Source organism: Heteronotia binoei, chromosome 8 (assembly GCF_032191835.1).
Source record: "Heteronotia binoei isolate CCM8104 ecotype False Entrance Well chromosome 8, APGP_CSIRO_Hbin_v1, whole genome shotgun sequence".
NCBI lineage: Eukaryota > Metazoa > Chordata > Lepidosauria > Squamata > Gekkonidae > Heteronotia > Heteronotia binoei.
Window position 1 is genome coordinate 122,264,336 of NC_083230.1, and position 23,862 is coordinate 122,288,197.

Below are 23,862 nucleotides of genomic sequence, written 5' to 3' on the forward strand. Positions count from 1 at the left end.
TAGTGTATTGTTTATTCAAGGTGAACATATGAACATATGAAGCTGCCTTATACTGAATCAGACCCTCAGTCCATCAAAGTCAGTCTTGTCTACTCAGACTGGCAGCGGCTCTTCAGGGTCTCAAGCTGAGGTTTTTCACACCTACTTGCCTGGACCCTTTTTTGGAGATGCCAGGGACTGAACCTGGGACCTTCTGCTTCCCAAGCAGATGCTCTACCACTGAGCCACCGTCCCTCCCCTGACTGGCAGTGGCTCTCCAGGGTCTCAAGCTGAGGTTTTTCACACCTACTTGCCTGGACCCTTTAGTTGGAGATGCCAGGGATTGAACCTGGGACCTTCTGCTTCCCAAGCAGATGCTCTACCACTGAGCCACCGTCCCTCCCCTTTGTTTTGGTGAATGCCGTTTGTCTCACACATTGTTACTCTTTTGTAAATGGAGAGTGTGTGTTTCTTTTTAAATTAATCTTCTGGGCCTGGAGTAGGGGTCGCTGGGTGTGGGAGAGGGGAAGGAATCTCCTGCACTGCGCCGGGGGCTGGACTAGGTGACGCTGGAGGTCCCTTCCGACTCTATGATTCTGTAGGTTCCCTAGACTAGAAATCACTTCCACAGAGGCAAGGAGCAGATCAAGACTAGAGCAGGGTTGCTCAGCTGAGCCCAGCAACTGATTGGAGAATCGACGAGAGGGATATGGTGGCATGAATGGGCAGTGCAAGCACGATGACGCCATTTCTCGGGGAAATCGCAAAATGACCTCTAGGAATCTCCAGAAGTTCCGTGGTAAAGCCATAGAGATTCCAGTGATTCCTAGAGCTACCATCATTACTTCTGGGTTTTTCTCGGAAGTGACGTCGTCATGCTTTCAACTCCAATGAGTTCTTCTAATCCCCCTCCAAACCGCAATTGGAGACTGACCAGGGCCTTGGCATCCCTATACTAGAGAGAGATTTTCGTGTCGGAGGCATGAAAAATTAACTTTGGGATTAAACGTGCAGGCGGTAGAAGGCGAAATACTGTTCCATGCACTTCAAATGTATCAAGATCATCAAGAGACAGATTGTTGGGGAGGCTAAAGTAGGTGAAGACTGTGATAGACAAAAGAGGGCGTCCTTGTATGTCTGGCCCAGGTCCCTTTGTAGATATATAGATAAAGTCCCAAATGGAGGGGAGGAAGAGGAGGAGGAAGAAGAAGATGATAATATTGGATTTACCGTATTTTTCGGACCATAAGGCGCTCGGACCATAGGACACACCTTCCTCCTGGGGGCGATCCGGTGCCTCCGCCTCTGATCCCGGCGCTTCCCCCGCGCCTGCCTGCCTGGCTCCAGCTTCTTCCAGCAAGCGCTGGGATCGCTCCACGCTGCCCCCACCGCAAACCCAGCGCTTCGCGAGCGCCGGCTGCGGAGAGGGCAGCGTGCGTCCTCTGTGCCTGTCTGCCTGGCTCCAGCTCTGACGCTTACAGCAAACGCCAGGATCGCTCCCTCCGCCCTCCGATCCCGGCGCTTGCTTTAAGCATCAGAGCTGGAGCCAGGCAGACAGGCCCGGAGAAAGCACGCTGCCCTCTCCGCAGCCGGCACTCGCGAAGCGCTGGGTTTGTGGTGGGGGCAGCGTGGAGCGATCCCAGCGCTTGCTGGAAAAAGCTGGAGACAGGCAGGCAGGCGCGGGGGAAGCGCCGGGATCAGAGGCGGAGGCAACGGATCGCCCCCCCCCCCGAGGAAGGTACCTTCGCTCCATAAGACGCACACACTTCCCCCCCCACTTTTTTTTTGGGGGGGGGGGGGGAAGTGCGTCTTATGGTCCGAAAAATACGGTATATCCTGCCCTATACTCTGAATCTCAAAGTCTCAGAGCAGTCACAATATCCTTTATCTTCCCCCCCCCGCAACAAAAGACACCCTGTGAGGTAGGTGAGGCTGAGAGAGCTCTCCCAAAAGCTGCCCTTCCAAGGACAACTCCTACAAGAGCAATGGCTGACCCAAGGCCATTCATAGAATCACATAGTTGGAAGGGACCTCCAGGGTCATCTAGTCCAACCCCCTACACAATGCAGGAAACTCACAAATACCTCCCCCTAAATTCACAAGATCTCCGTCACTGTCAGATGGCCATCTAGCCTCTATTTAAAAACCACCAAGGAAGGAGAGCCCACCACCTCCCGAGAAAGCCTGTTCCACTGAGGAATCGCTCTAACTGTCAGGAAGTTATTCCTAAAGTTGAGCCGGAAACTCTTTCGATTTAATTTCAACCCATTTGTTCTGGTCCTACCTTCTGGGGCCACAGAAAACAATTCCACCCCATCCTCTATATGAGAACCCTTCAAGTACTTGAAGATGGTGATCATATCACCTCTCAGCCACCTCCTCTTGCACCTTTCAGCAGGTGCAAGCGGAGGAGTGGGGGAATCAAACCCCGTTCTCCCAGATAAGAATCTGCACACTTAATCACTACACCAAACTGGCTCTTGCACTTAACCATGACACCAAACTATGCCCAAAGGGGCACAGCTCACTGGCAGAGCCTCTGCTTGGCACGCCAAAGGTCCCAGGTTCAATCCCCGGCATCTCCGGCTAAAAAGATTAGGTTGTGAATAACCTGAAAGACCTCTGCCTGAAACCCGGAGAGCTGCTCCAAGTCTAAGGAGACAATACTGACCTTGATGAACCACAGACCTGGTTCAGTACAAGGCGGCTTTGTGTGTTGAACTCTCTAATAAGAGCCGAACCATCTATTCCCCTCATTGGATCCCCTCTGAGCCAGTTAACGCCCCCCCCTTCCCTCTTTAATTTCAGCTGCCCCGATCCCACCAAAAAAGGCCGCAAACTTATTTCCTCTCGCCTTCCCAGTCCATCAGCCTGAGATGCTGATTGCCCGCCATAATTACGAGCCTTTCGCAAGGAAGTACCCCATGTTTAATTTAAAACTTTGACCCGCTTGCCCTCCTCCACCTCCATTATTCCCCTCCTCACCTGAGAGAGTCATTAATCAATCATGCCAAAGGGAAGTTGACAACCACTCATCACCGCACGCGCAAGCACACCTCCCCGCATACATTTTGCCGCCGGTGCGCACTTCTGCTGCCCCGTCTGCCAGCAACGCCTTGACAGCTCGGTTAAGTGCCTCATATTTAATGACTATCGCCCCTTTGGTGGAGAATTAAAGGATCAATGAGAATGACATCTACCTGTTTGCCCAGAGACCAAAGTATGGGATTTCAATGGAGAAAAGAAATCAAAGATCTGTTCAGCTTGAGCTCAAAATACCTCAGAAGCTATCTCCTCCCTCATGCCTCATCCCCCAAAACAACTTAAAAACCACCTCATCACCCAAAATATCTCAGAAGTCACCTCCTTCTATATGCCTCATCACCCAAAACAATTTAGAGACCACATCATCACCCCAAATATCTCAGAAGCCACCTCCTTCTATATACCTTATCACCCAAAACAACTTAGAAACCACCTCATTACCCAAAACATCTCAGAAGCCACCTCCTTCTATATACTTCATCACCCAAAACAACTTAGAAACCTCCTCATCACCCAAGACATCTCAGAAGCCGCCCCTTCTATGTGTCTCATCACCCCCCCAAAATGCAGAAACGAGCTCATCCCCCTAAACTTCCCAAAAGCCACCTCCTTCTATATCCCTTGTTACCACAAACAATTTAGAGACCACCTCATCACCAAAAATGCCTCAGAAGCCACCTCCTTCTATGTGCCTCATCAACCAAAACACATTAGATACTACCTCATCACCTCAAATATTACAGAAGCCACCTCCTTCTATGTGTTTCACCACTCAAAACATCTCAGAAGCCACCTCCTTCTATATACCTCATCACCCAAAACTATTTAGAGACCACCTCATCACCCAAAACATCTCAGAAGCCACTTCCTATATGCCTCATCACCCATAACAATTTAGAGACCACCTCATTACCCAAAACATCTCAGAAGCCACCTCCTTCTATATACCTCATCAGTCAAAACAATTTAGAGACCACCTCATCACCCAAAATATCTCAGAAGCCACCTCCTTCTATGTGCCTTGTCACCCAAAATGCCCTAGACATTACATCACCTCAAACATCTCAGAAGCTACTCCTTCTATATGCCTCATCACCCAAAACAATTTAGAAACCACCTCATCACCCAAAATATCACAGAAGCTACCTGCTTCTATGTGCCATCACCCAAAACACCTTAGATAGTACCTCATCACCCCAAACATCTCAGAAGCTACCTCCTTCTATGTGCTTCACCACCCAAAACAACTTAGAAACCATCTCATCACCCAAAGCATCTCAAAAACCACCTCCTTCTATGTGCTTCACCATCCAAAGCATCTCAGAAGCCACCTCCTTCTATATACCTCATCACCCAAAACATCTCAAAAACCACCTCCTTCTATGTGCTTCACCATCCAAAGCATCTCAGAAGCCACCTCCTTCTATATACCTCATCACTCAAAACAACTTAAAACCCATCTCATCACCCTAAACATCTCAAAAGCCACCTCCTTCTATTTGCCTTGTCACCCAAAACGCCTTAGATACACCTCAAACATCTCAGAAGCTACCTCCTTCTATATGCCTCATCACCCCAAACAATTTAGAGACCACCTCATCACCCAAAATACATCAGAAGCCATCTCCTTCTATATGCCATCACCCCAACTATCTCAAAAGCCACTTTCTTCTCTGTGAATCTTTACAATCTCAACCAAGACCACACTTTTTTGAGTTTCCAGTATAACATTCTTGATAAATAGTTCATAAACAGGGCTTTTTAAAGAACAGGAATGCAGTTCCTGTTGGCTTGGGGTGTGTGTGGCCTAATATGCAAATTAGTTCCTGCTGGGGTTTTTCTACAAAAAAGCTCTGCATAATGAATGAGACCCTTAATTCATCAAGGTCAGTACTGTCTACTCAGACTGGCTGGTCTTTTTGACTGGAGATGCCAGAGACTGAACCTGAGACCTTCTGCATGCAAAGGACAGGTTCTTCCACTAAACCAAAGCCCCTCCCCAATGAAGCTCCCTTAGATCAGACTACTGGTCCAGAAAGGCCAGTACTGCCTACTGACAGTGACTTCATATGTTCACTCTCCAGAGTCTTTCACATCACTTACTGCCTGGCCCTTTTAACTGGAGATGCCAGGGATTGAACCTGGGACTTCTTGCATGCCAAGCAGAGGCTCTGCCACTGAGCCACAGGAGTTCTTCCACTTTGGGCAGGGGGACTCACCGTTCTCTGTGATGATCTTTGGCACTTCCTTGGCTGCCGGGGAGTAGCACCGGATCTTATTTCCCATCACCAAGCCGTCCATTTCTGACAGATCCTCAAAGGTGCAGTTGACGCCGGCTGATAGCTCGGGGACGTTGTAAGTTTCCAAAACTAGCTGCAAGGGGCAGGGGGAAGAGGAGAAGTAAAGAAGCATGAGGAAAGAAAGGAGGCATGGGGAAGGGAGAATTACACTGGACAGAATGCTTCTTGTTTGATCAGGGATGTCTTTCAAGAGAAAGTGGCAGTAGGAACGGAAGGGAGGGGATGCAGGAGTAAACCCGGATTGGTGTGTGGCAATGCAGGGATTGTTACTGTTGACTTAATATTGTGCTAGGGAGGGTTTGCCCAAGGGGGCAGTGGAGGGGTGCTCTGCATCGCTCATGCAATGTGGGCAGTCCTTGGGGGTGTGCCGTGAAGACTCGAGGCTCGCCAGGACCAGACACTTTTGGGGGAAGGTGACTAGTTACTCACAGGGAGGGGGCACTCTGTGGACTACAGAGAAACTGTAGCGTTCCGGGCTAACTCTCTTTAGACCTCCACTCCTGGCATCACCAGCAGAGGGAGCTCTCGGGCACCACCAAGGTCCTGCGTGCAAAGGGAGTCTTGTTACGGACTTCAGCCAGTCCCCAAAAAATAGGAAAAAAAGAATTCTGAAAAGACAACCAGTCTTCGCTCCTTCCGACTCATGGGAGAACCTCCTCATTCAGAGGCACTAAGCCTCTGAATCTCAGAGCCAGGAGGCAACATCAGGGGAAAGCCTCGGCCTCTCTGCCCTGTTGTTGGCTCTTCAGTGGAACTGGTTGGCCACTGTGTGGGACAGGAGACTGGACTAGATGGACCCTCACTGGTCTAATCCAGCAGGGCTCTTCTGATGTTCTTATGAAGGCCTCACCCTCTATGCCCTGTTGGCCCTCCAGAGGAACTGGTTGATCACTAAGTGAGACAGGATGCTGGACTAGATGGACCCTCACTGGTCTGATCCAGCAGGGCTCTTCTGATGTTCTTATGAAGGTGTCAGCCTCTATGTCCTGTTGTTGGCCCTCCAAAGAAACTGGATGGCCACTATGTGAGGCAGGATGCTGGACGAGACGGACCACTGGCCTGACCCAACAGGACTCTTCTGATGTTCTTATGAAGGCCTCAGCCTCTCTGCCCTGTTGTTGGCTCTCTAGAGGAACTGGTTGGCCACTGTGTGAGACAGGATGCTGGACTAGATGAGCCCTCATTGGTCTGATCCAAGAGTTCTTGTGTTCTTATGTTCTTAACTAGAATGACTCTAGTAAGTCCTTCAAGGGGGTAAGAGTAAAATGCATGGTGCATAGGATTGGCACCAAAGAAGCCATGTTGGATCAGGCCAACAGCCCATCCAGTTCAACACCTTGTGTCACACAGTGGCCAAAAAACCAGGTGCCATCAGGAGGTCGATCAGTGGGGTCAGGACACTAGAAACCCTCCCACTGTTGCCCCTCCCAAGCACCAAGAATACAGAGCAGCACTGCCCCAAGTATGAGAACATGAGAGAAGCCATGTTGGATCAGCCCAATGGCCCATCCAGTCCAACATTCTGTTCCACTCAGTGGCCAAAACCCAGGTGCCCTCAGGAGGTCCATCAGTGTGGTCAGGACACTAGAAGCCCTCCCGTTGTGCCTCCCCAAGCACCAAGAATACAGAGAATCACTCCAGGCTGGGAATTCCTAGAGATTTTGGGAGTGGAATTTTGTAGTGTGGTGATTAGAAAAGGGAAGGTCTCCAGCAGGATTATAATGCCGTAGAGTCCACCCTCCAAAGCAGCTCTATTCTCCAGAAGAACTGATATCATTGTAGTTAAAACTTGTTAACGGCCCTGAGCCCCAAATTGTGGGGGGAGGGGGGGTTGGTATGTGAATGGGAAGAAAATAACACCAAGGGCCTCTTGTGACTTCCTCTGAACATTTCATTAGAATCCTCCAATTATTCACCTAACTCAGGTGCGGCCAAACTGTGGCTCCAGAGCCACGTGTGGCGCTTTCACACATATCGAGTGGATCTCAAAGCCCCCGCCCCCATGACGGCTGACTTGGGAAAGGCATTTCTCTCTTTAAATCACTTCTCCGAGCCAAGCCAGCCCAGTGGCTTGGATAAAGCATTTAAAATTAAAGTTGCTTTCTTTCCACCTCCCTCTTCCCCCATCTATTTGCCTCCCTCCCTCCCTCCCTCCCTCCCTCCCTTCCTTCCTTCCTTCCTTCCTTCCTTCCTTCCTTCCTTCCTTCCTTCCTTCCTTCCTTCCTTCCTTCCTTCCTTCCTTCCTTCCTTCCTTCCTTCCTTCCTTCCTTCCCTCCCTCCCTCCCTCCCTCCCTCCCTCCCTCTGAGTCTCTGATTCAGGGAGAAGGGCAGGATATAAATCTGCAGTTCTTCTCCCTCCCTCCCCGCTATCTTGCAGCTCTCAAACATCTGACGTTCATGTCTTGTGGCATTCAAACATCTGGCATTTATTCTACGCGGCTCTTACGTTAAGCAAGTCTGGCCACCCCTGACTTAACTCACGTCAGGATCTTTTTTTTTTAAGTAAAAAACAAGGGATGACATATGAACATATGAAGCTGCCTTCTACTGAATCAGACCCTCGGTCCATCCAAGTCAGTATTGTCTTCTCAGACTGGCAGCGGCTCTCCAGGGCCTCAAGCTGAGGTTTTTCACACCTATTTGCCTGGACCCTTTTTTGGAGATGCCAGGGATTGAACCTGGGACCTTCCGCTTACCAAGCAGATGCTCTACCACTGAGCCACTGTCCCTCCCCAACGTACACTGTCTTGTGTGTGTCAAGTAGCCGTTCAGGTTAAAAGGAGCTCCATCTCAAAACTGTTGAAGCGCAAGGGAAACGTCAACCTCGGAAGACGGCACGGTGGAAAGCAGACTTGACCCGAACGGAAAGCCCCGGCAACCAGGGAGACACTGCGGAGCCCCAGGCAGAAAATGCAAGTGGCTATAAACTAGAAGATTGATGGTATATTTTTGACAAGTCGCTGCCCTTTACTGGTGGCCAGAGGCCATCTGGCTGACCTCGTCTGGCGGCATCAAGGGCTGCGCCGTGGGCAATCTACAGCGCTCGGAAAATCCACAGTGGTCCTCATCTGCTTCAATCCTGGAGACTCCCAACGGGGATTGGTGTTAAGGAACGACCCCAAGTGAAGCAGGACAGCTAAAGGCTAAGCTACAGAAGATGCTGGAAACTCAGTGAAGGAGCTTCCGGATGTAGAATCATAGAGTTGGAAGGGGCCTCCGGGGTCATCTAGTCCAACTCCCTGCACAAAGCAGGAAACTCTAAATACCTCTCCCTAAATTCACAGGATCCTCATTGCTGTCAGATGGCCATCTAGCCTCTGTTTAAAAACCTCCAAGGAAGGAGAGCCCACCACCTCCCAAGAAAGCCTGTTCCACTGAGGAACCATTCTAACGGTCAGGAAGTTCGTTTGATTTAATTTCAACCCATTGGTTCTGCTCTAACCTTCCAGGGCCACAGAAAACAATTCCACACCATCCTCTATAGGACAGTCCTTCAAGTATTTGAAGATGGTGATCATATCATCTCTCAGCTGCCTCCTCTCCAGGCTAAACATCCCCAGCTCCTTCAACCTTTCCTCATAGGACTTGGTCTCCAGACCCCTCACCATCGTTGCCCTCCTCTGGACCCGTTCCAGCTTGTCTATATCCTTCTTAAAATGTGGTGCCCAAAACTGAACACAATACTCCAGGTGAGGTCTTACCAGAGCAGAGTAAAGCGATATCATCACATCATGTGATCAGGACACTATACTTCTGTTGATACAGCCCAAAATTGCATTTGTCTTTTTAGCCACTGCATCACACTGTGTGCATTTTAAAGCGCTTATGAGGGATCCCAAATTCAGATGGAAGATGGCGTTTAAGCTCGGGAGGTGCCTGGGTGGTGCTGGAGAGGGGCAACAGTGGGGGGGCTTCTAGTGTCCTGGCCTCACTGATGGACCTCCTGATGGCACCAGGGTTTTTTGGCCAGGTGGGTCACTGCAAAGCCTCCGGAAGTGGATTGTGGGCAAGCCCCCCTAATGGCTGCCTCTTGCTTTTGCAAGGCTGTCTTCTGCATCTAGGAAACCAAGATCTGACTCTGGCAAAAGTATCTTCCCTGTTGTATATAAGTTGGTGTTTTTTTCTTCCCTGCATTGGGGAGGGCCACAGCGGAGGGCTTCTAGTGTCCGGCCCCACTGTTGGACCTCCTGATGGCACCTGGGTTTTTTTGGCCACTGTATGACACAGAGTGTTGGACTGGATGGGCCATTGGCCTGATCCAACATGGCTTCTCTTGTGCTCTTATGGCCTTGTGGTAGACCTCCTGATGGCGCCTGGGTTTTTTGGCCACTGTGTGACACAGAGTGTTGGACTGGATGGGCCATTGGCCTGATCCAACATGGCTTCTCTTATGTTCTTATAGCCCTGCTGGTGGACCTCCTGATGGACCCTGGTTTTTTGGCCACCCTATGACACAGAGTGTTGAACTGGATGAGCCATTGGCCTTATCCAACATGGCTTCTCTTATGTCCTTATGGCCTTGTGGTAGACCTCCTGATGGCGCCTGGGTTTTTTGGCCACTGTATGACCCAGAGTGTTGGACTGGATGGGCCATTGGCCTTATCCAACATGGTTCTCTTATGTTCTTACGGCCTTGTGGTAGACCTCCTGATGGTGCCTTTGACCACTGTGTGACCCAGAGTGTTGCCTGGATGGGCCACTGGCCTGATCCAACATGGCTTCTCTTATGTTCTTAGGGCCCTGCTGGTGGATCGCCTGATGGCACCTGTTTTTTTTGGCCACTATGTGACGGAGAGTGTTGGACTGGATGGGCCACTGGCCTGATCCAACATGGCTTCTCTCATGTTCTTATGGCCCTGCTGGTGGACCTCCTGATGGCATCTGGGTTTTTTGGCCACCGTGTGATACAAAGTGTTGGACTGGTTGGGCCACTGGCCTGATCCAACATGGCTTCTTTCATGTTCTTATGCTTTTTTGCCCTTCACAATTATTTCAACCAGATATGGTTCTGCAGAGCCACTGTTTGCCCCAGGGGGGCAGTGGTTATACTACTTGCTTTGGATTAGGAATGTGAAGATCCAGGGCTTTTTTATAACAGGAACTCCTTTGCCTATTAGACCACACACCCCTGATGTAGCCAATCCTCCTGGAGTTTCCAGTAGGCCCTGTAAGCTATTTGAGGATTGGGTACATCACAGGGGTGTGGCCTAATATGCAAAGGAGTTCCTGCTACAAAAGAAGCCCTGTGGAGATCCAGATATGTGGTAGGGTTGGTACTAGGAAGAGAGAATGTCTAAGAAAGGAATGGTAAACCACTTCTGCTTCTCAGTTAACTTGGAAGCCCCTTTCTGGGATAGCCACAGAATCATAAGGGTCATCCAGTCCAACCCCCCAATGCAGGAATCTCACAAGTACCTCCCCCTCATCACACATATCATCCCCAGTGACCCCTGCTCCATGCCCAAAAGATGGCAAAAGCCTCCAGGATCCCCTGGCCAAACTGGCCTGGAGAAAAATTGCTACTGACTCTAAAGTCTCAATCAGCATTTCCCTGGGCGTGTAATAAGGGGCCTCAAGAACTAAGTACTGATGCAACCCTTCCTGCCCTCCTTCTCATGACCTGCCTAATTCACAGGATCAGTATTGCTGTCAGATGGCCGTCTAGACTCTGCTTCAAAACATCAGAGGAGCCCTGCTGGATCAGACCAGGGAGGGTCCATCTAGTCCAGCCTCCTGTCTCACAAAGGGGCCAACCAGTTCCTCTGGACGGCCAACAACAGGGCAGAGAGGCCGAGGTCTTCATAAGAACATCAGAAGAGCCCTGCTGGATCAGACCAGTGAGGGTCCATCCAGTCTAGCCTCCTGTCTCACACAGTGGCCAACCAGTTCCTCTGGAGGGCCAACAACAGGGCAGAGAGGGTGAGGCCTTCATAAGAACATTCTGAAGAGCCCTGCTGGATCAGACCAGTAAGGGTTCATCCAGTCCAGCATCCTGTCTCACACAATGGCCAACCAGTTCCTCTGGAGGGCCAACAACAGGGCACAGAGGCTGAGGCCTTCATAAGAACATCAGAGGAGCCCTGCTGGATCAAACCAGTGGTCCATCTAGTCCAGCTTCCTCTCTCACACAGTGGCCAACCAGTTCCTCTGGAGAGCCAACAACAGAGCAGAGAGCCTTCCCCCTACGTTGCCTCTAGGGCTGCCAATCCTCAGGTGGGGGCAGGGTATCCTCCAGTTCGGAGGCCCTCCCAGGATCATCAGAAAGCTGGGGAGAGGGGAGGGGAATGTCTGCTGGGCACTCCATTCTTCCCTATCGAGACAGATTCCCATAGAGTATCTGGGACTCTAGAAAATTGATCCATGGTATCTGGGACTCTAGGGAGGCTGTTTTTTTAGGTAGAGGCGCCAAATTTCCAGCATAGCATCTGGTGCCTCTCCTCGGAACAACCCCCAAGTTTCAAAAAGATCGGACGAGGGGGTCCAATTCTATGAGCCCCCAAAAGAAGGTGCCCCTATCCTTCATTATTCAAAATGGAGAGCATTTAAAAGGAGCGTGGTGCCTTTAAATGTGATGGCCAAAACTCCCTTCAGAGTTCAAGCGGGCTTGTCACAGCCGTGCTCCTGTCTCCACCCCGAAAGTCTCCTAGCGCCACTCCCAAAGTCTCCTGGCTCCACCACCCCCCGAAGTCTCCTGGCTCCACCCCCAAAGTCCCCAGATATTTCTAGAGTCGGACTTGGCAACCCTTCTTGCCTCCTGGCCTTGGCCTTCAGAGGCTGACTGCCTCTAAACCAGGGGTGGGATTCTAGCAGGAGCTCCTTTGCATATTAGGCCACACACCCCTGATGTAGCCAATCCTCGAAGAGCTGACAAAAAAGAGCCCTGTAAGCTCTCGGAGGATTGACTACATCAGGGGTGTGTGGCCTAATATGCAAAGGCGCTCCTGCTAGAATCCCACCCCTGCTCTAAGCATTGAGATTCCCTTTCGTTCTTACAGCCAGTAGCTACAGATAGACCTACCCACTATACAGTGGCAGAGAGAATGGACATAATTATCTCAGGAAGGGCAAAGGAAACAGAAATGGGGACAAAGAGACTTACCAGCACGTTGTACTGGGAGACTGAGATGTTGTTGGGATGCACGGTGAGCCGGACACACTGCTTCATCTCCGAGGCAAACCTCCGTGGCTCATTGGACCTTTCGCATTGCTCTTTCCTGGTGCACCTGAGAAAGAGGAAACAACCAAGAGGTCAGTGCCAGAACCCAGCAGCAAGCTTAGAGGGGGCGGGGCTTTTTTTGTAGCGGGAGCTCCTTTGCATATTAGGCCATGCCCTCCCCGATGTAGCCAATCCTCCGAGAGCTTGTAAGGCTCTTCTTACAGGGCCTACTGTAAGCTCTTGGTCGCTTACGAGGGTGGATTCTGCGGCACTGGCATCGTTCACCCCAAGGTAATTAACCCATGGAATTCACTGCTGCGGGAAGTGGTGGCAGCTACAAGCATAGACGGTTTCAAGACGAGACGGAATAAAGATATGGAGCAGATGTTCATCGCTGGCTATTAGCCACAAGGTATAGATGGAACCCACAACCTGAGTTCGATCCCGCACAGAAGCTGGGTTCAGGTAGCCGGCTCATGGTTAAGTCAGCCTTCCGTCCTTCCAAGGTCAGTAAAATGAGTACCCAGCTTTGCTGGGGGTTAAGTGTAAATGACCGGGGAAGGCAAGGGCAATATATAGGTATAGGTAGTCCCCTGTGCAAGCACCAGTCGTTTTCAACTGTGGGGCGACGCTGCTTTTACGTTTTCACGGCAGACTTTTTACGGGGTGGTTTGCCCTTGCCTTCCCCAGTCATCTACACTTTCCCCCCATCAAGCTGGGTACTCATTTTACCAACCTCGGAAGGATGGAACGCTGAGTCAACCTGGAGCCAGCTACCTGCAGCCAGCTTCCGCCGGAATCGAACTCAGGTCGTGAGCAGAGCTTAGGACTGCAGTACTGAAGCTTTACCACTCTGCTTTTACCATAAAAAGTCTGCCATGAAAACGTTGTGAAAGCAACATCACCCCAGAGTCAGAAATGACTGGTGCTTGCACAGGGGACGACCTTTACCTTTTTATAGATGGAACACTCTGTCTGAGGCAGTGATGCTCTCTCTTCTTGGTGCTTGGGAGACAAGAGAGGGAGGGGCTTTTGGCGTTCTGGTCCTGCTGGTGGACCTCCTGAGGACACTTGGGTTTTGGCCACTATGTGACGCAGAGTGTTGAACTAGATGGGCCATTGGCCTGATCCAACATGACTTCTCTTCTGTTCTTATGTGACACAGAGTGTTGGACTGGAAGGGCCATTGGCCTGATCCAACATGGCTTCTCTTATGTTCTTATGTGACACAGAGTGTTGGACTGGATGGGCCACTGGCCTGATCCAACATGGCTTCTCTTATGTTCTTATGTGACACAGAGTGTTGGACTGGAAGGGCCACTGGCCTGATCCAACCTGGCTTCTCTTGTGGTCTTATGTCTGGGGCAGTGGTGCTCTGCAGAGCTTTTTTTGTAGCAGAAACTCCTTTGCATATTAGGCCACACACCCCTGATGTAGCCAATCCTCCTGGATATGGTTGTCAAGTCCCCTGCCTTCTCCGTGACGTTCGTGACGCAATGACATCACCCGTAAGTGATGTCATTGCACCAGCAACATCGTTTGCAGCCACTCTAGGCATTTCCGGGGAAACTCTATGGTTTTCCTGGATGCTCTAGCCATTTTGGAGGGGAAAACTCTATGGTACCCATTGTACCATAGAATTTCCCCTCCTAAATGGCTAGAGCATCCATGAAAACCATAGAGTTTCCCCAGAAAAGCATAGACTGTTCACCGCTTGCTGTTGCTGGTTCAATGACGTCACTTCTGGATGACATCATCGTGATAACGATGTTGGGGGAACCCCTGCCCAGGCCGGGGGCTTGGCAGCCCTACTCCTGGAGCTTACACTAGAACCTGTACGAAGAGCCTTGTAAGCTCTTGGAGGATTGGCTACATCAGAGTGTGTGGCCTAATAGGCAAAGGAGTTCCTGTTACAAAAAAAGTCCTGATGCTCTGTTTTCTTGGTGCCTGGTGTCAACAGTGGGAGTGCTTCTGGAGTTCTGGACCTACTGGTGAGCCTTCTGATGGCATCTGGATTTTGGCCACTGGTTGACACAAAGTGTTGGACTGGATGGGCCACTGGCCTGATCCAACATGGCTTCTCTTATGTTCTTATGTGACTCAGAGTGTTGGACTGGATGGGCCATTGGCCTGATCCAACATGGCTTCTCTTATGTTCTTATGTGACACAGAGTGTTGGACTGGATGGATCACTGGCCTGACCCAACATGGCTTCTCTTATGTTCTTATTGTAGCCTGCTGAGGTCTATGCCCTCCCCAGGCAATTCAGTCTAAAATGGAGTTAGTGTCTTCCCATTGTCATTCATTCACATTCATTCACATTTGATTTATATCCCGCCCTCCCTGCCGGTGGCAGGCTCAGGGTGGCTAACAATAAAAATTCAATGCATACATTGAGTTATAACTATCAATATAAATAACGAATAATTAAAACTATTAAAATTCTAAAAACAATAAATTAATATTAATATGTTAATATGTTGGTGCTATTCAGATGGTGAATTTACTTAGCAGTTTAATCAGTGAAGGCCATACCTGTGGATGTTGTGACACCTAGTTTGGCCTTAAGAAGCACTGATTACCAAGGCTCGTAGTTTAGAAAGGGTGAACTTCTGTACTTACTGTTTATGGATTCTATTCACTGAAGATTCTATATTCCACAGAAAATTATAAATCGAATATGAATCAAATGAAATAAAAAGTAAAATACAACAATCTAAACTGCTACTTGTGGGGTAGGGCGGATCAAGTTAAATAAATAAGTAAAGCCTTGGGAGCCCAACCTCCCATCAGACCTCTCTCTCTTCTCTTCTCTCTGGGTCAAAAACTCCAGTTTTCAGGGTTACACCTCTGAGGACGCCAGTCGCAGTTGCTGGCAAAGCGTCAGGTCTCACAATGCCAAGACCACGGCCACACAGCCTGGAAAATCTACAACCGATGGACTCTGGCTGCAAAAGCTTTTGACAACATATTGCTTTTTCTTTTTGTTCACACCAACCTTTTTCTGTACACACACACACACACACAGAAATATATAAATTTCACTGTTGCACTAAAAGTTTTTACTACCCACCTATTGTTTGAGCGCTGCAAATAAATTGTTGTTGCTTAACTGCTTGGGTCCTCCCGTCTCCTTGGTCACGGTTAAAAGGTTTTACTAAAAGGAAGATGCAGGGGTCGGGCGAGCGCTCTGGGCCCTCCCTGGTCCCCTGTTGCGTGACACCACCTGGCCATCTCTGGCGTTGAAAACCCTATAGCAGGGGTGTCGAACTCATTTGTTATGGGGGCCGGATCTGACATAAATGGGACCTTGTCGGACCGGACCATGTGTGTACCCATTTAAGATTAGGTAGCAGAGATATAAACTTTATAAAGGACACAAGCACCATTAAATATATATATTTAAAAGTAAACAAAGTAAAAACAGACATAGGATACAAAAATAAGAGATCTAAATTTAAGAACTTTTAAAAGGCAGTTCCCTCGGTCTAAGAATTAATGCACAAAACTCAGCAACTGAATGTGTAATCTCTGGATAGCACATTTTATATATATATATACATAAAATGTGCTTAAAATGTTAGCACTCGTTGGGTCTCGAAGGTGCTTTCTTTCCCTATCCAGAGATTACACATTCAGTTGCTGAGTTTTGTGCATTAATTCTTAGACCGAGGGAACTGCCTTTTAAAAGTTCTTAAATTCAGATCTCTTATTTTTGTATCCTATGTCTGTTTTTACTTTTTCCTATTGTTTTTACACTTTATTCTGGTCTGGAGACTGTGATAAACTATGATGATGTATCTTTCCCCGTGGGATCCAGGGAACTGGGCAAAGGAAGCTGTGGCTCTTCCCTTCCTTCCCCAGGGGACCGGGAGGGAGAGGAGCCTCAGCCAATAGAAGGAAGAAAGGCTTGGCTCAGTAGCTCTGCTGTGCAATTGAGCGAACCTTGCAAAGCAAACTATTATGCAGAAGGAAGCAAGATATAGGGAGAAAGAAGCAGTTGACACCAAGTTGCTCAGGGGCCTGATAGGGGCCCTCCGGAGGCCTGATTTGGCCCCTGGACTGCATGTTTGACACCCCTGCCCTACAGGGTCACCAAAAGTTGCCGACACGAGATGGTTCTCATCAGTTGATGGTTATCATTTCCTGGGGGAGGGCAGCAGGGTTTCACATCCAAAACGGGACGTAGTGCTAATGCGGAAAGACAGTCTCAGAGTGCACTAATTATCCCCCACTACAAAGAGAATGTACCGGAACCTTCAAAAGGTGGCTTCAATCAGATTCTTCTGGCATTAAGCAGCCATGTTGGCCCTATTAAAAGCTCCTCTGAAGGTTACCTATGAAAGTTAAATGACCCGCCCTCTCTCAAACTTTGAAGTCTTCGCTTCCAAGGAAGAGCATCTATCCTGAGGTGGAACAGGAATACCGATGAAGTCAGGTAAATTCACCGCGGATGGAAATCAGAGCTCTGCTGGGTTGTGAGTATGATACCCTGCCGGCTGCTACCCTAAATTCAGCATCCCTGTCTCCAATATTAGATACTCCTGATGTCTTCAAGAAGGGCACAAACATAGCTTCGTGTCGATCATCAAAAACAGGCATTTCAGAGATAGACTCTCTTTGAACATGGCAGATTGATTTCTGAACAATTCAAGGAAATAATCCAACGCAAGGAGGCAACATCAGGGGAAGGTCTCAGCTCTATGCCGTCCTTTTGGATAGACCTCTAGAGGAACTGGTTGGCCACTGAGTGAGGCAAGATGCTGGACCAGATGGACTACTGGTCTGATCCAGCAGGACTCTTCATATGTTCTTATGTTCTCTGCCCAGGCCAACCCAAGTGACAATGTTGATCTGGCCACGTTGAAGCCCACATTTTGGGCTGCATCAACAGAAGTAGGCCCTGGATTCAGTGGGAGCTCACAGGAGCACAGCTCCTGAACCTTTCTGACAGTTCCACCTTCTTCTTCCCACCTTGTCCATTGAATAGTAGGTGCAGCTGCATAACAATCCCTGGATGAGCTCCACCACCTTTTTTTTCCCCTAGAAAACAACCCCTGAACAGAAGTATAGTGTCCAGATCACATAAAGTGATGGTATAGCTTTACTCTGCTCTGGTAAGACCTCACCTGGAGTATGGTGTTCAGTTTTAGGCACCACATTTTAAGAAGGATCTAGAAAAGCTGAAATGGGTCCAGAGGAAGGCGATGAAGATGGTGAGGGGTCTGGAGACCAAGTCCTATGAAGAAAGGTTGAATGAGTTGGGCATGTTTAGAAGAAGAAGATATTGGATTTATATCTCGCCCTCCACTCCGAAGAGTCTGAGAGGCTCACAATCTCCTTTACCTTCCTCCCCCACATCAGACACCCTGTGAGGTGGGTGGGGCTGAGAGGGCTCTCACAGCAGCTGCCCTTTCAAGGACAACCTCTGCCAGAGCTATGGCTGACCCAAGGCCATGCTAGCAGGTGCAAGTGGAGGAGTGGGGAATCAAACCCGGTTCTCCCGAATAAGAGAGCTATGGCTAACCCAAGGCCATGCCAGCAGGTGCAAGTGGAGGAGTGGGGAATCAAACCCGGTTCTCCCAGACAAGAGTCCGCACACTTAACCACTACACCAAACTGACTCTTTAGCCTAGAGAGGAGGCGGCTGAGAGGTGATATGATCACCATCTTCAAGACCTTGAAGGGCTGTCATATAGAGAGGATGGTGCAAAATTATTTTCTGTGGTCCCAGAAGGTAGGACCAGAACCAATGGGTTGAATTTAAATCAAAAGAGTTTCCAGCTCAACATTAGGAAGAACTTCCTGGCCATTAGAGTGGTTCCTCAGTGGAACAGGCTTCCTCTTTGGGAGGTGGTGGGCTCCCCTTCCTTGGAGGTTTTTAAACACAGGCTAGATGGCCATCTGACAGCAATGAGGATCCTGTGAATTTAGGGGAGGTGTTTGTGAGTTTCCTGCATTGTGCAGGAGGTTGGACTAGATGATCCTGGAGGTCCCTTCCAACTATGATTCTATGTTCTTTGTGATGTCAACTGGGCCTCTGATGTCATAAAGAGTTTGTGTTGCCAGGAAGTATAATTGAGTTTCTATGATTCTAAGCTGGAAGGGGTCCAGAGGAGGGCGACGAAGATGGTGAGGGGTCTGGAGACCCAGTCCTATGAGGAAAGGTTGAAGGAGCTGGGGATGTTTAGCCTGGAGAGGAGGAGGCTGAGAGGTGATATGATCAACATCTTCAAGTACTTAAAGGACTGTCATATATAGAGGATGGTGTAGAATTGTTTTCTGTGGCCCCAGAAGGTAGGACCAGAACCAACGGGTTGAAATTAAATCAAAAGAGTTTCCGGCTCAACATTAGGAAGAACTTCCTGACCATTAGAGCAGTTCCTCAGTGGAACAGGCTTCCTCCTTGGGAGGTGGTGGTCTCTCCTTCCTTGGAGGTTTTTAAACACAGGCTAGATGGCCATCTGACAGCAATGAGGATCCTGTGAATTTAGGGGGAGGTGTTTGTGAGTTTCCAGAATTGTGAAGGGGGTTGGGCTAGATGACCCTGGGGGGGTCCCTTCCAAATCTATGATTCTATGATTTTGCACCATAATGAAACTGGGGAGAGGGGACTTGTCCTGGTGTCGCTTGAGATCACAAAGATACCACCTTACCTGAGCCACAAGCTCCTGGCTTCCACACAACACCAGGAACAGCCATGCATTTGTGGCTGTGCAGAAGCCAGAGCCAACACCCACAAGAGAAAATACAAATTATGTGAGAGATGTGAGTTAAGAGCTGAGCGACGGGTGGGAGGATGAAGCGTGTGAGCTGAATAGATGAAAAACAAACCAGGGAGATGACTTTTCTAACTAGCAAGTGATGAGACGCCCACAGACACATCTTGCCTCCAGCTTGGCTCTGTTCTACCTTCTGCTGCAGGCAACAGCCCTTCAGCATCCCCCTCCTGAGGCACTGCCTCCCCTCCCCTCCCTCTCCAGACAGCGGCCAGAGGCAAGAGAGGGTCACCTGCCCAGATCACAAAGAAGGGAGTGGGGCCCATTCAGTCATGATAGATATGTTAGGTAGCACAATAAATACAGATGATGGTGATGATGACGACGATGACAACCATGGTAGACAGACAAGAGATGACAGATACTGATAATGACATGATAGATAGGTAAGTAGAGAGACAGACAGATCATGGATAGATAGATAGATAGATAGATAGATAGATAGATAGATAGATAGATAGATAGATAGATAGATAGATAGATAGATAGATAGATAGATGGATGGATGGATGGATGGATGGATGGTAGACAGACGGACGGATGGACAGACGGATAGATCGATAGACAGACGGACAGACAAATAGATGATAGATAGATAGATAGATAGATAGATAGACAGACAGACAGACAGACAGACAGACAGACAGACAGACAGACAGACAGACAGACAGACAGATAGATAGATAGATAGATAGATAGATAGATAGATAGATAAGGTAGGTAGATAGATTAGGTAGGTAGGTAGATAGACAGACAGACAGACAGACAATCACTCTGTTAGCCATTAGGACACATTCTATTATACAGGCAGTAAAGAAGAATCAACACCAACTAATGTATGAAAGATCCTGTTTCCAGGGTCAGATCTTGGTTTCCAAGAGACAAAGGAGAGTAGAGGAAAGGGCAGGGGTAGCCATTAGGGAGGGCTGGCCTCTGACCCACTTGCAGAGGCTTCGTGACCTACTTCTGGGTCCCAACCCACAGGCTGGGAAGTGTGGCTTCACAACATCCCTTCCACCTCCTGACTAGCAGAAAAGGAGTCAGATCTCCACTTCTGTTCTACTGGGCCAATGAAGGGAGCACTGAGCTTACACTCTGGAATGCTTGTTCGTCTCTGTGATTAAGGTTGGAAGCCATGAGTGGGGGAATTCCAAGAGATTGGGGGCGGGGGCTGGAGGCTGGGGAAGGTGGGGTTTGGAAAGGGGAGGGACCTCAGTGAAGGAAGGAGGAGGAGGAAGAGGAAGAAGAAGAAGAGGAGGAGGAAGAAAAAAGGAGAGAAAGAAGAGGAGGAATAGGAACAGGAAGAAGAAAAAGAGGAAGAGGAACAAAAAGAAGAAGAGGAAGAAGAGAAAGGAGGAGGAGAAGATGAATAGGAAGAAAAAGAAGAGGAGAGAAAGAAGGAGCGAAGAAAGAATTGGAGAGAAAGAAAAAGAGGAGGAGAGGAAGAAGAGGAAGAAAAAGAAGTAGAAGAAGAGGAGGAAGAAGAAGACAAGAAAGAGGAAGAAAAGGAAGAGGAGGTTTTCATACTTCGTGTGGGGAATCAAGCCCAGTGCTCCTAGATGAGAGTCTCTTAACTACTTCACCACAGCTGGCGATCATGCCACAGAGTCCACCTTCCAAAGCAGCCATTTTCTCCAGGGGAACTGCCCTCGGTCACTTGGGGATCAGCTGTAACAGCAGGAGATCTCCAGGCACCCCCTGGAGGGTGGCAATCCCAACAGGCGCGACTGAATGCACGTTCCACACCTGGACGCGTGCGCACATCTGTCCAAGGCACAGAGCATCAGCAAGACACCGGCCAGCGAAAGCGTTTCAGGAAATTTCTCCGGCTTCCAAATCAAACTCCCTCCCTGCCCTTTGCCCGCCGAGCCGCCAGTGTCCTCGGCCTCCTAGAGCACGGGTGTGTGTGTGTGTGTGTGTGTGGAAATGAGAGTTGGATTTTCCTTTTCCTCCCCCGCCCCCTTTTCTCTCGCAGACTTTAGCCTTTCACCCCTGCAGGAAAGATGCAATTTTATAGCCCTGTCCGGAGCTAAGCGAGGAACGTGCTGGGCTTACCAAGCATCCGCCGGCGGTCGGCCTAACAGGGATTTTGGCTTCCCGTCAGCGCAGATCCCCCAAAGCCTCTTGTTTGGGGGCTGAAACACAAACACAAACACACCCCACCCACGTCCACAGCCTGCAGACTAACACCCCGTCTGTCCCTCTGATGCACTTGCAAAGAAACAGCTTATTGGGGAAAGAGGTACCATAAGCCTTCAATTCTCTTCCTGACAAGGAAACTGATCCCACCGAAAGCTGTGCTCCAGAATGTCCTACAACAAGGGTTGCCAGCTCCAGACTGGGGAATACCTGGAGATTTTGGGGGTGGACGCAGGGTTTGGGGACGGGGAGGGACTTAGTGGGGTATAATACCATAGAGCCCACTTTCCGAGGTAGCCAATTTCTCCAGGGAAACTGGTAAGAACATAAGAGAAGCCATGTTGGATCAGGCCAATGGCCCATTCGCTCCAACACTGTCACACAGTGGCCAAAGCTCAGGTGACTTCAAGAAGTCCACTGGTGGGGCTAGAACTCCCGAAACCCTCCCACTGTTGCCCCCCCGCCAAGCACCAAGAATACAGAGCATCACAGCCCCAGATGTAAGAACATAAGAGAAGCCATGCTGGTCAGGCCAATGACCCATCCAGTCCAACACTCTGTGTCCCATAAGAACATAAGAGAAGCCATGTTGGATCAGGCCAATGGCCCATCCAGTCCAACACTCTGTGTCACATAAGAACATAAGAGAAGCCATGTTGGATCAGGCCAGTGGCCCATCCAGTCCAACACTCTGTGACACATAAGAACATAAGAGAAGCCATGTTGGATCAGGCCAGTGGCCCACCCAGTCCAACACTCTGTGTCACATAAGAACATAAGAGAAGCCATGTTGGATCAGGCCAGTGGCCCATCCAGTCCAACACTCTGTGACACATAAGAACATAAGAGAAGCCATGTTGGATCAGGCCAGTGGCCCACCCAGTCCAACACTCTGTGTCACATAAGAACATAAGAGAAGCCATGTTGGATCAGGCCAGTGGCCCATCCAGTCCAACACTCTGTATCACATAAGAACATAAGAGAAGCCATGTTGGATCAGGACAGTGGCCCACCCAGTCCAGCATTCTGTGTCACATAAGAATATAAGAGAAGCCATGTTGGATCAGGCCAATGGCCCATCCAGTCCAACACTCTGTGTCGCATAAGAACATAAGAGAAGCCATGCTGGTCAGGCCAATGACCCATCCAGTCCAACCCTCTGTGTCACACAGTGGTCAAAACCCAGGGGCCATCAGGAGGTCCACCAGCAAGGCTGTAACTCCAGAAGCCCTCCCACTGTTACCCTCCAAGAACCAAGAATACAGAGCATCACAGTCACAGATATAAGCCATGTTGGATCCTCTGTTAAGTTCTCTGGAGCTTGCAGATAGGACAGCCGAAGTTACCCCCGTGCCCCAAAAAAACATGTGAGAGATGGGAGCGTTCCAGAATCCGTGCTGCCTTGCGCTGGTGGAGGCAACGTCAACGCTCTCCTTGAGCAATCGAGACCGATATAAATAGCAGTGTGGAAATTGATCTGTTCCCCCAAGACCCAGTTCTGACAGAAGGCAAGCGCTATCTTTATCCCCGGCTCTGCACCCAGGTAACCGGCGCTGCCCGCCTCTCAAGACGATGGGGAAAGGGAGGGCTTAGATCTCACTTTCCTAAACCAAGTAAGCCCTGGATTTTCAACTGTGCTCAGAGTCCAAAAATCCAGGGCTGGCCAGTAGAGGGAGCTCTATGGAAGCCGAGTGTCTCAGCAGCTGCAGCGAATGCACAGAGGCAGTGAAGTGGGTCTTGGGCATCGGCGAACAGTCTTGAGAGAGGAAGGGACACACGGTTCCCAGGAGAAGGATCGTGTTCAATGGAAATGATCTGGGGAGGTCCCAGAGTTCTGTTCTGCACTGCTTTCTCAAGGGAGAATAACATTTAGAACAGATAGAAGGAAGACACGAGTGGAATTCACTGTGATCCTGTGTATTCTTGGTGCTTGAGAGGCAACAGTGGGGCTTCTGGAGTTCTGGCCCAGCTGGTGGACCTCCTGAGGGCACCTGAGTTTTGGGCCAATATGTCACACAGAGTGTTGGACTGGATGGGCCATTGGCCTGATCCAGCATAGCTTCTCGTTGTATGTCTAGGGCAGTGATGCTCTGTCTTCTTGGTACATGGGGGGCAACGGTGGGAGGGCTTCTGGAGTTCTGGCCATGCTGGTAGACCTCCTGAGGGCACCTGACTTTTGGCTGCTGTGGGACACAAAGTGCTGTAATGGATGGACTATTGGCCTGACCCAACATGGCTTCCCTTATGTCAGGGGCTGTGATGCTCTGTCTTCTTGGTGCTTGAGGGGGCAACAGTGGGAGGACATTTGGAGTTCTGGTCCTGCTGGTGGGCCCTTGAGTTCTGACCACTGTGTGACACAGAGTGTTGGACTGGATGGGCCATTGGCCTGATTCAACATGGCTTCTCTTATGTTCTTATGTGACACAGAGTGTTGGACTGGATGGGCCATTGGCCTGATCCAACA

General features: G+C 49.6%; 1 protein-coding gene across 1 annotated transcript in view; it reads right to left on the minus strand.

The window, feature by feature from the left end:
• PLXNA4 (plexin A4) overlaps positions 1–23,862 on the minus strand; it is a 930,623-nt gene that overhangs the window by 345,609 nt on the left and 561,152 nt on the right. Inside the window, exons 5-6 of the mRNA XM_060246008.1 lie at positions 12,424–12,547; positions 5,244–5,397 (exon numbers count right to left, since the gene is read on the minus strand). Coding sequence (XP_060101991.1) covers positions 5,244–5,397; positions 12,424–12,547 — 278 coding nt within the window. The remainder of the gene's footprint in view (positions 1–5,243; positions 5,398–12,423; positions 12,548–23,862) is intronic.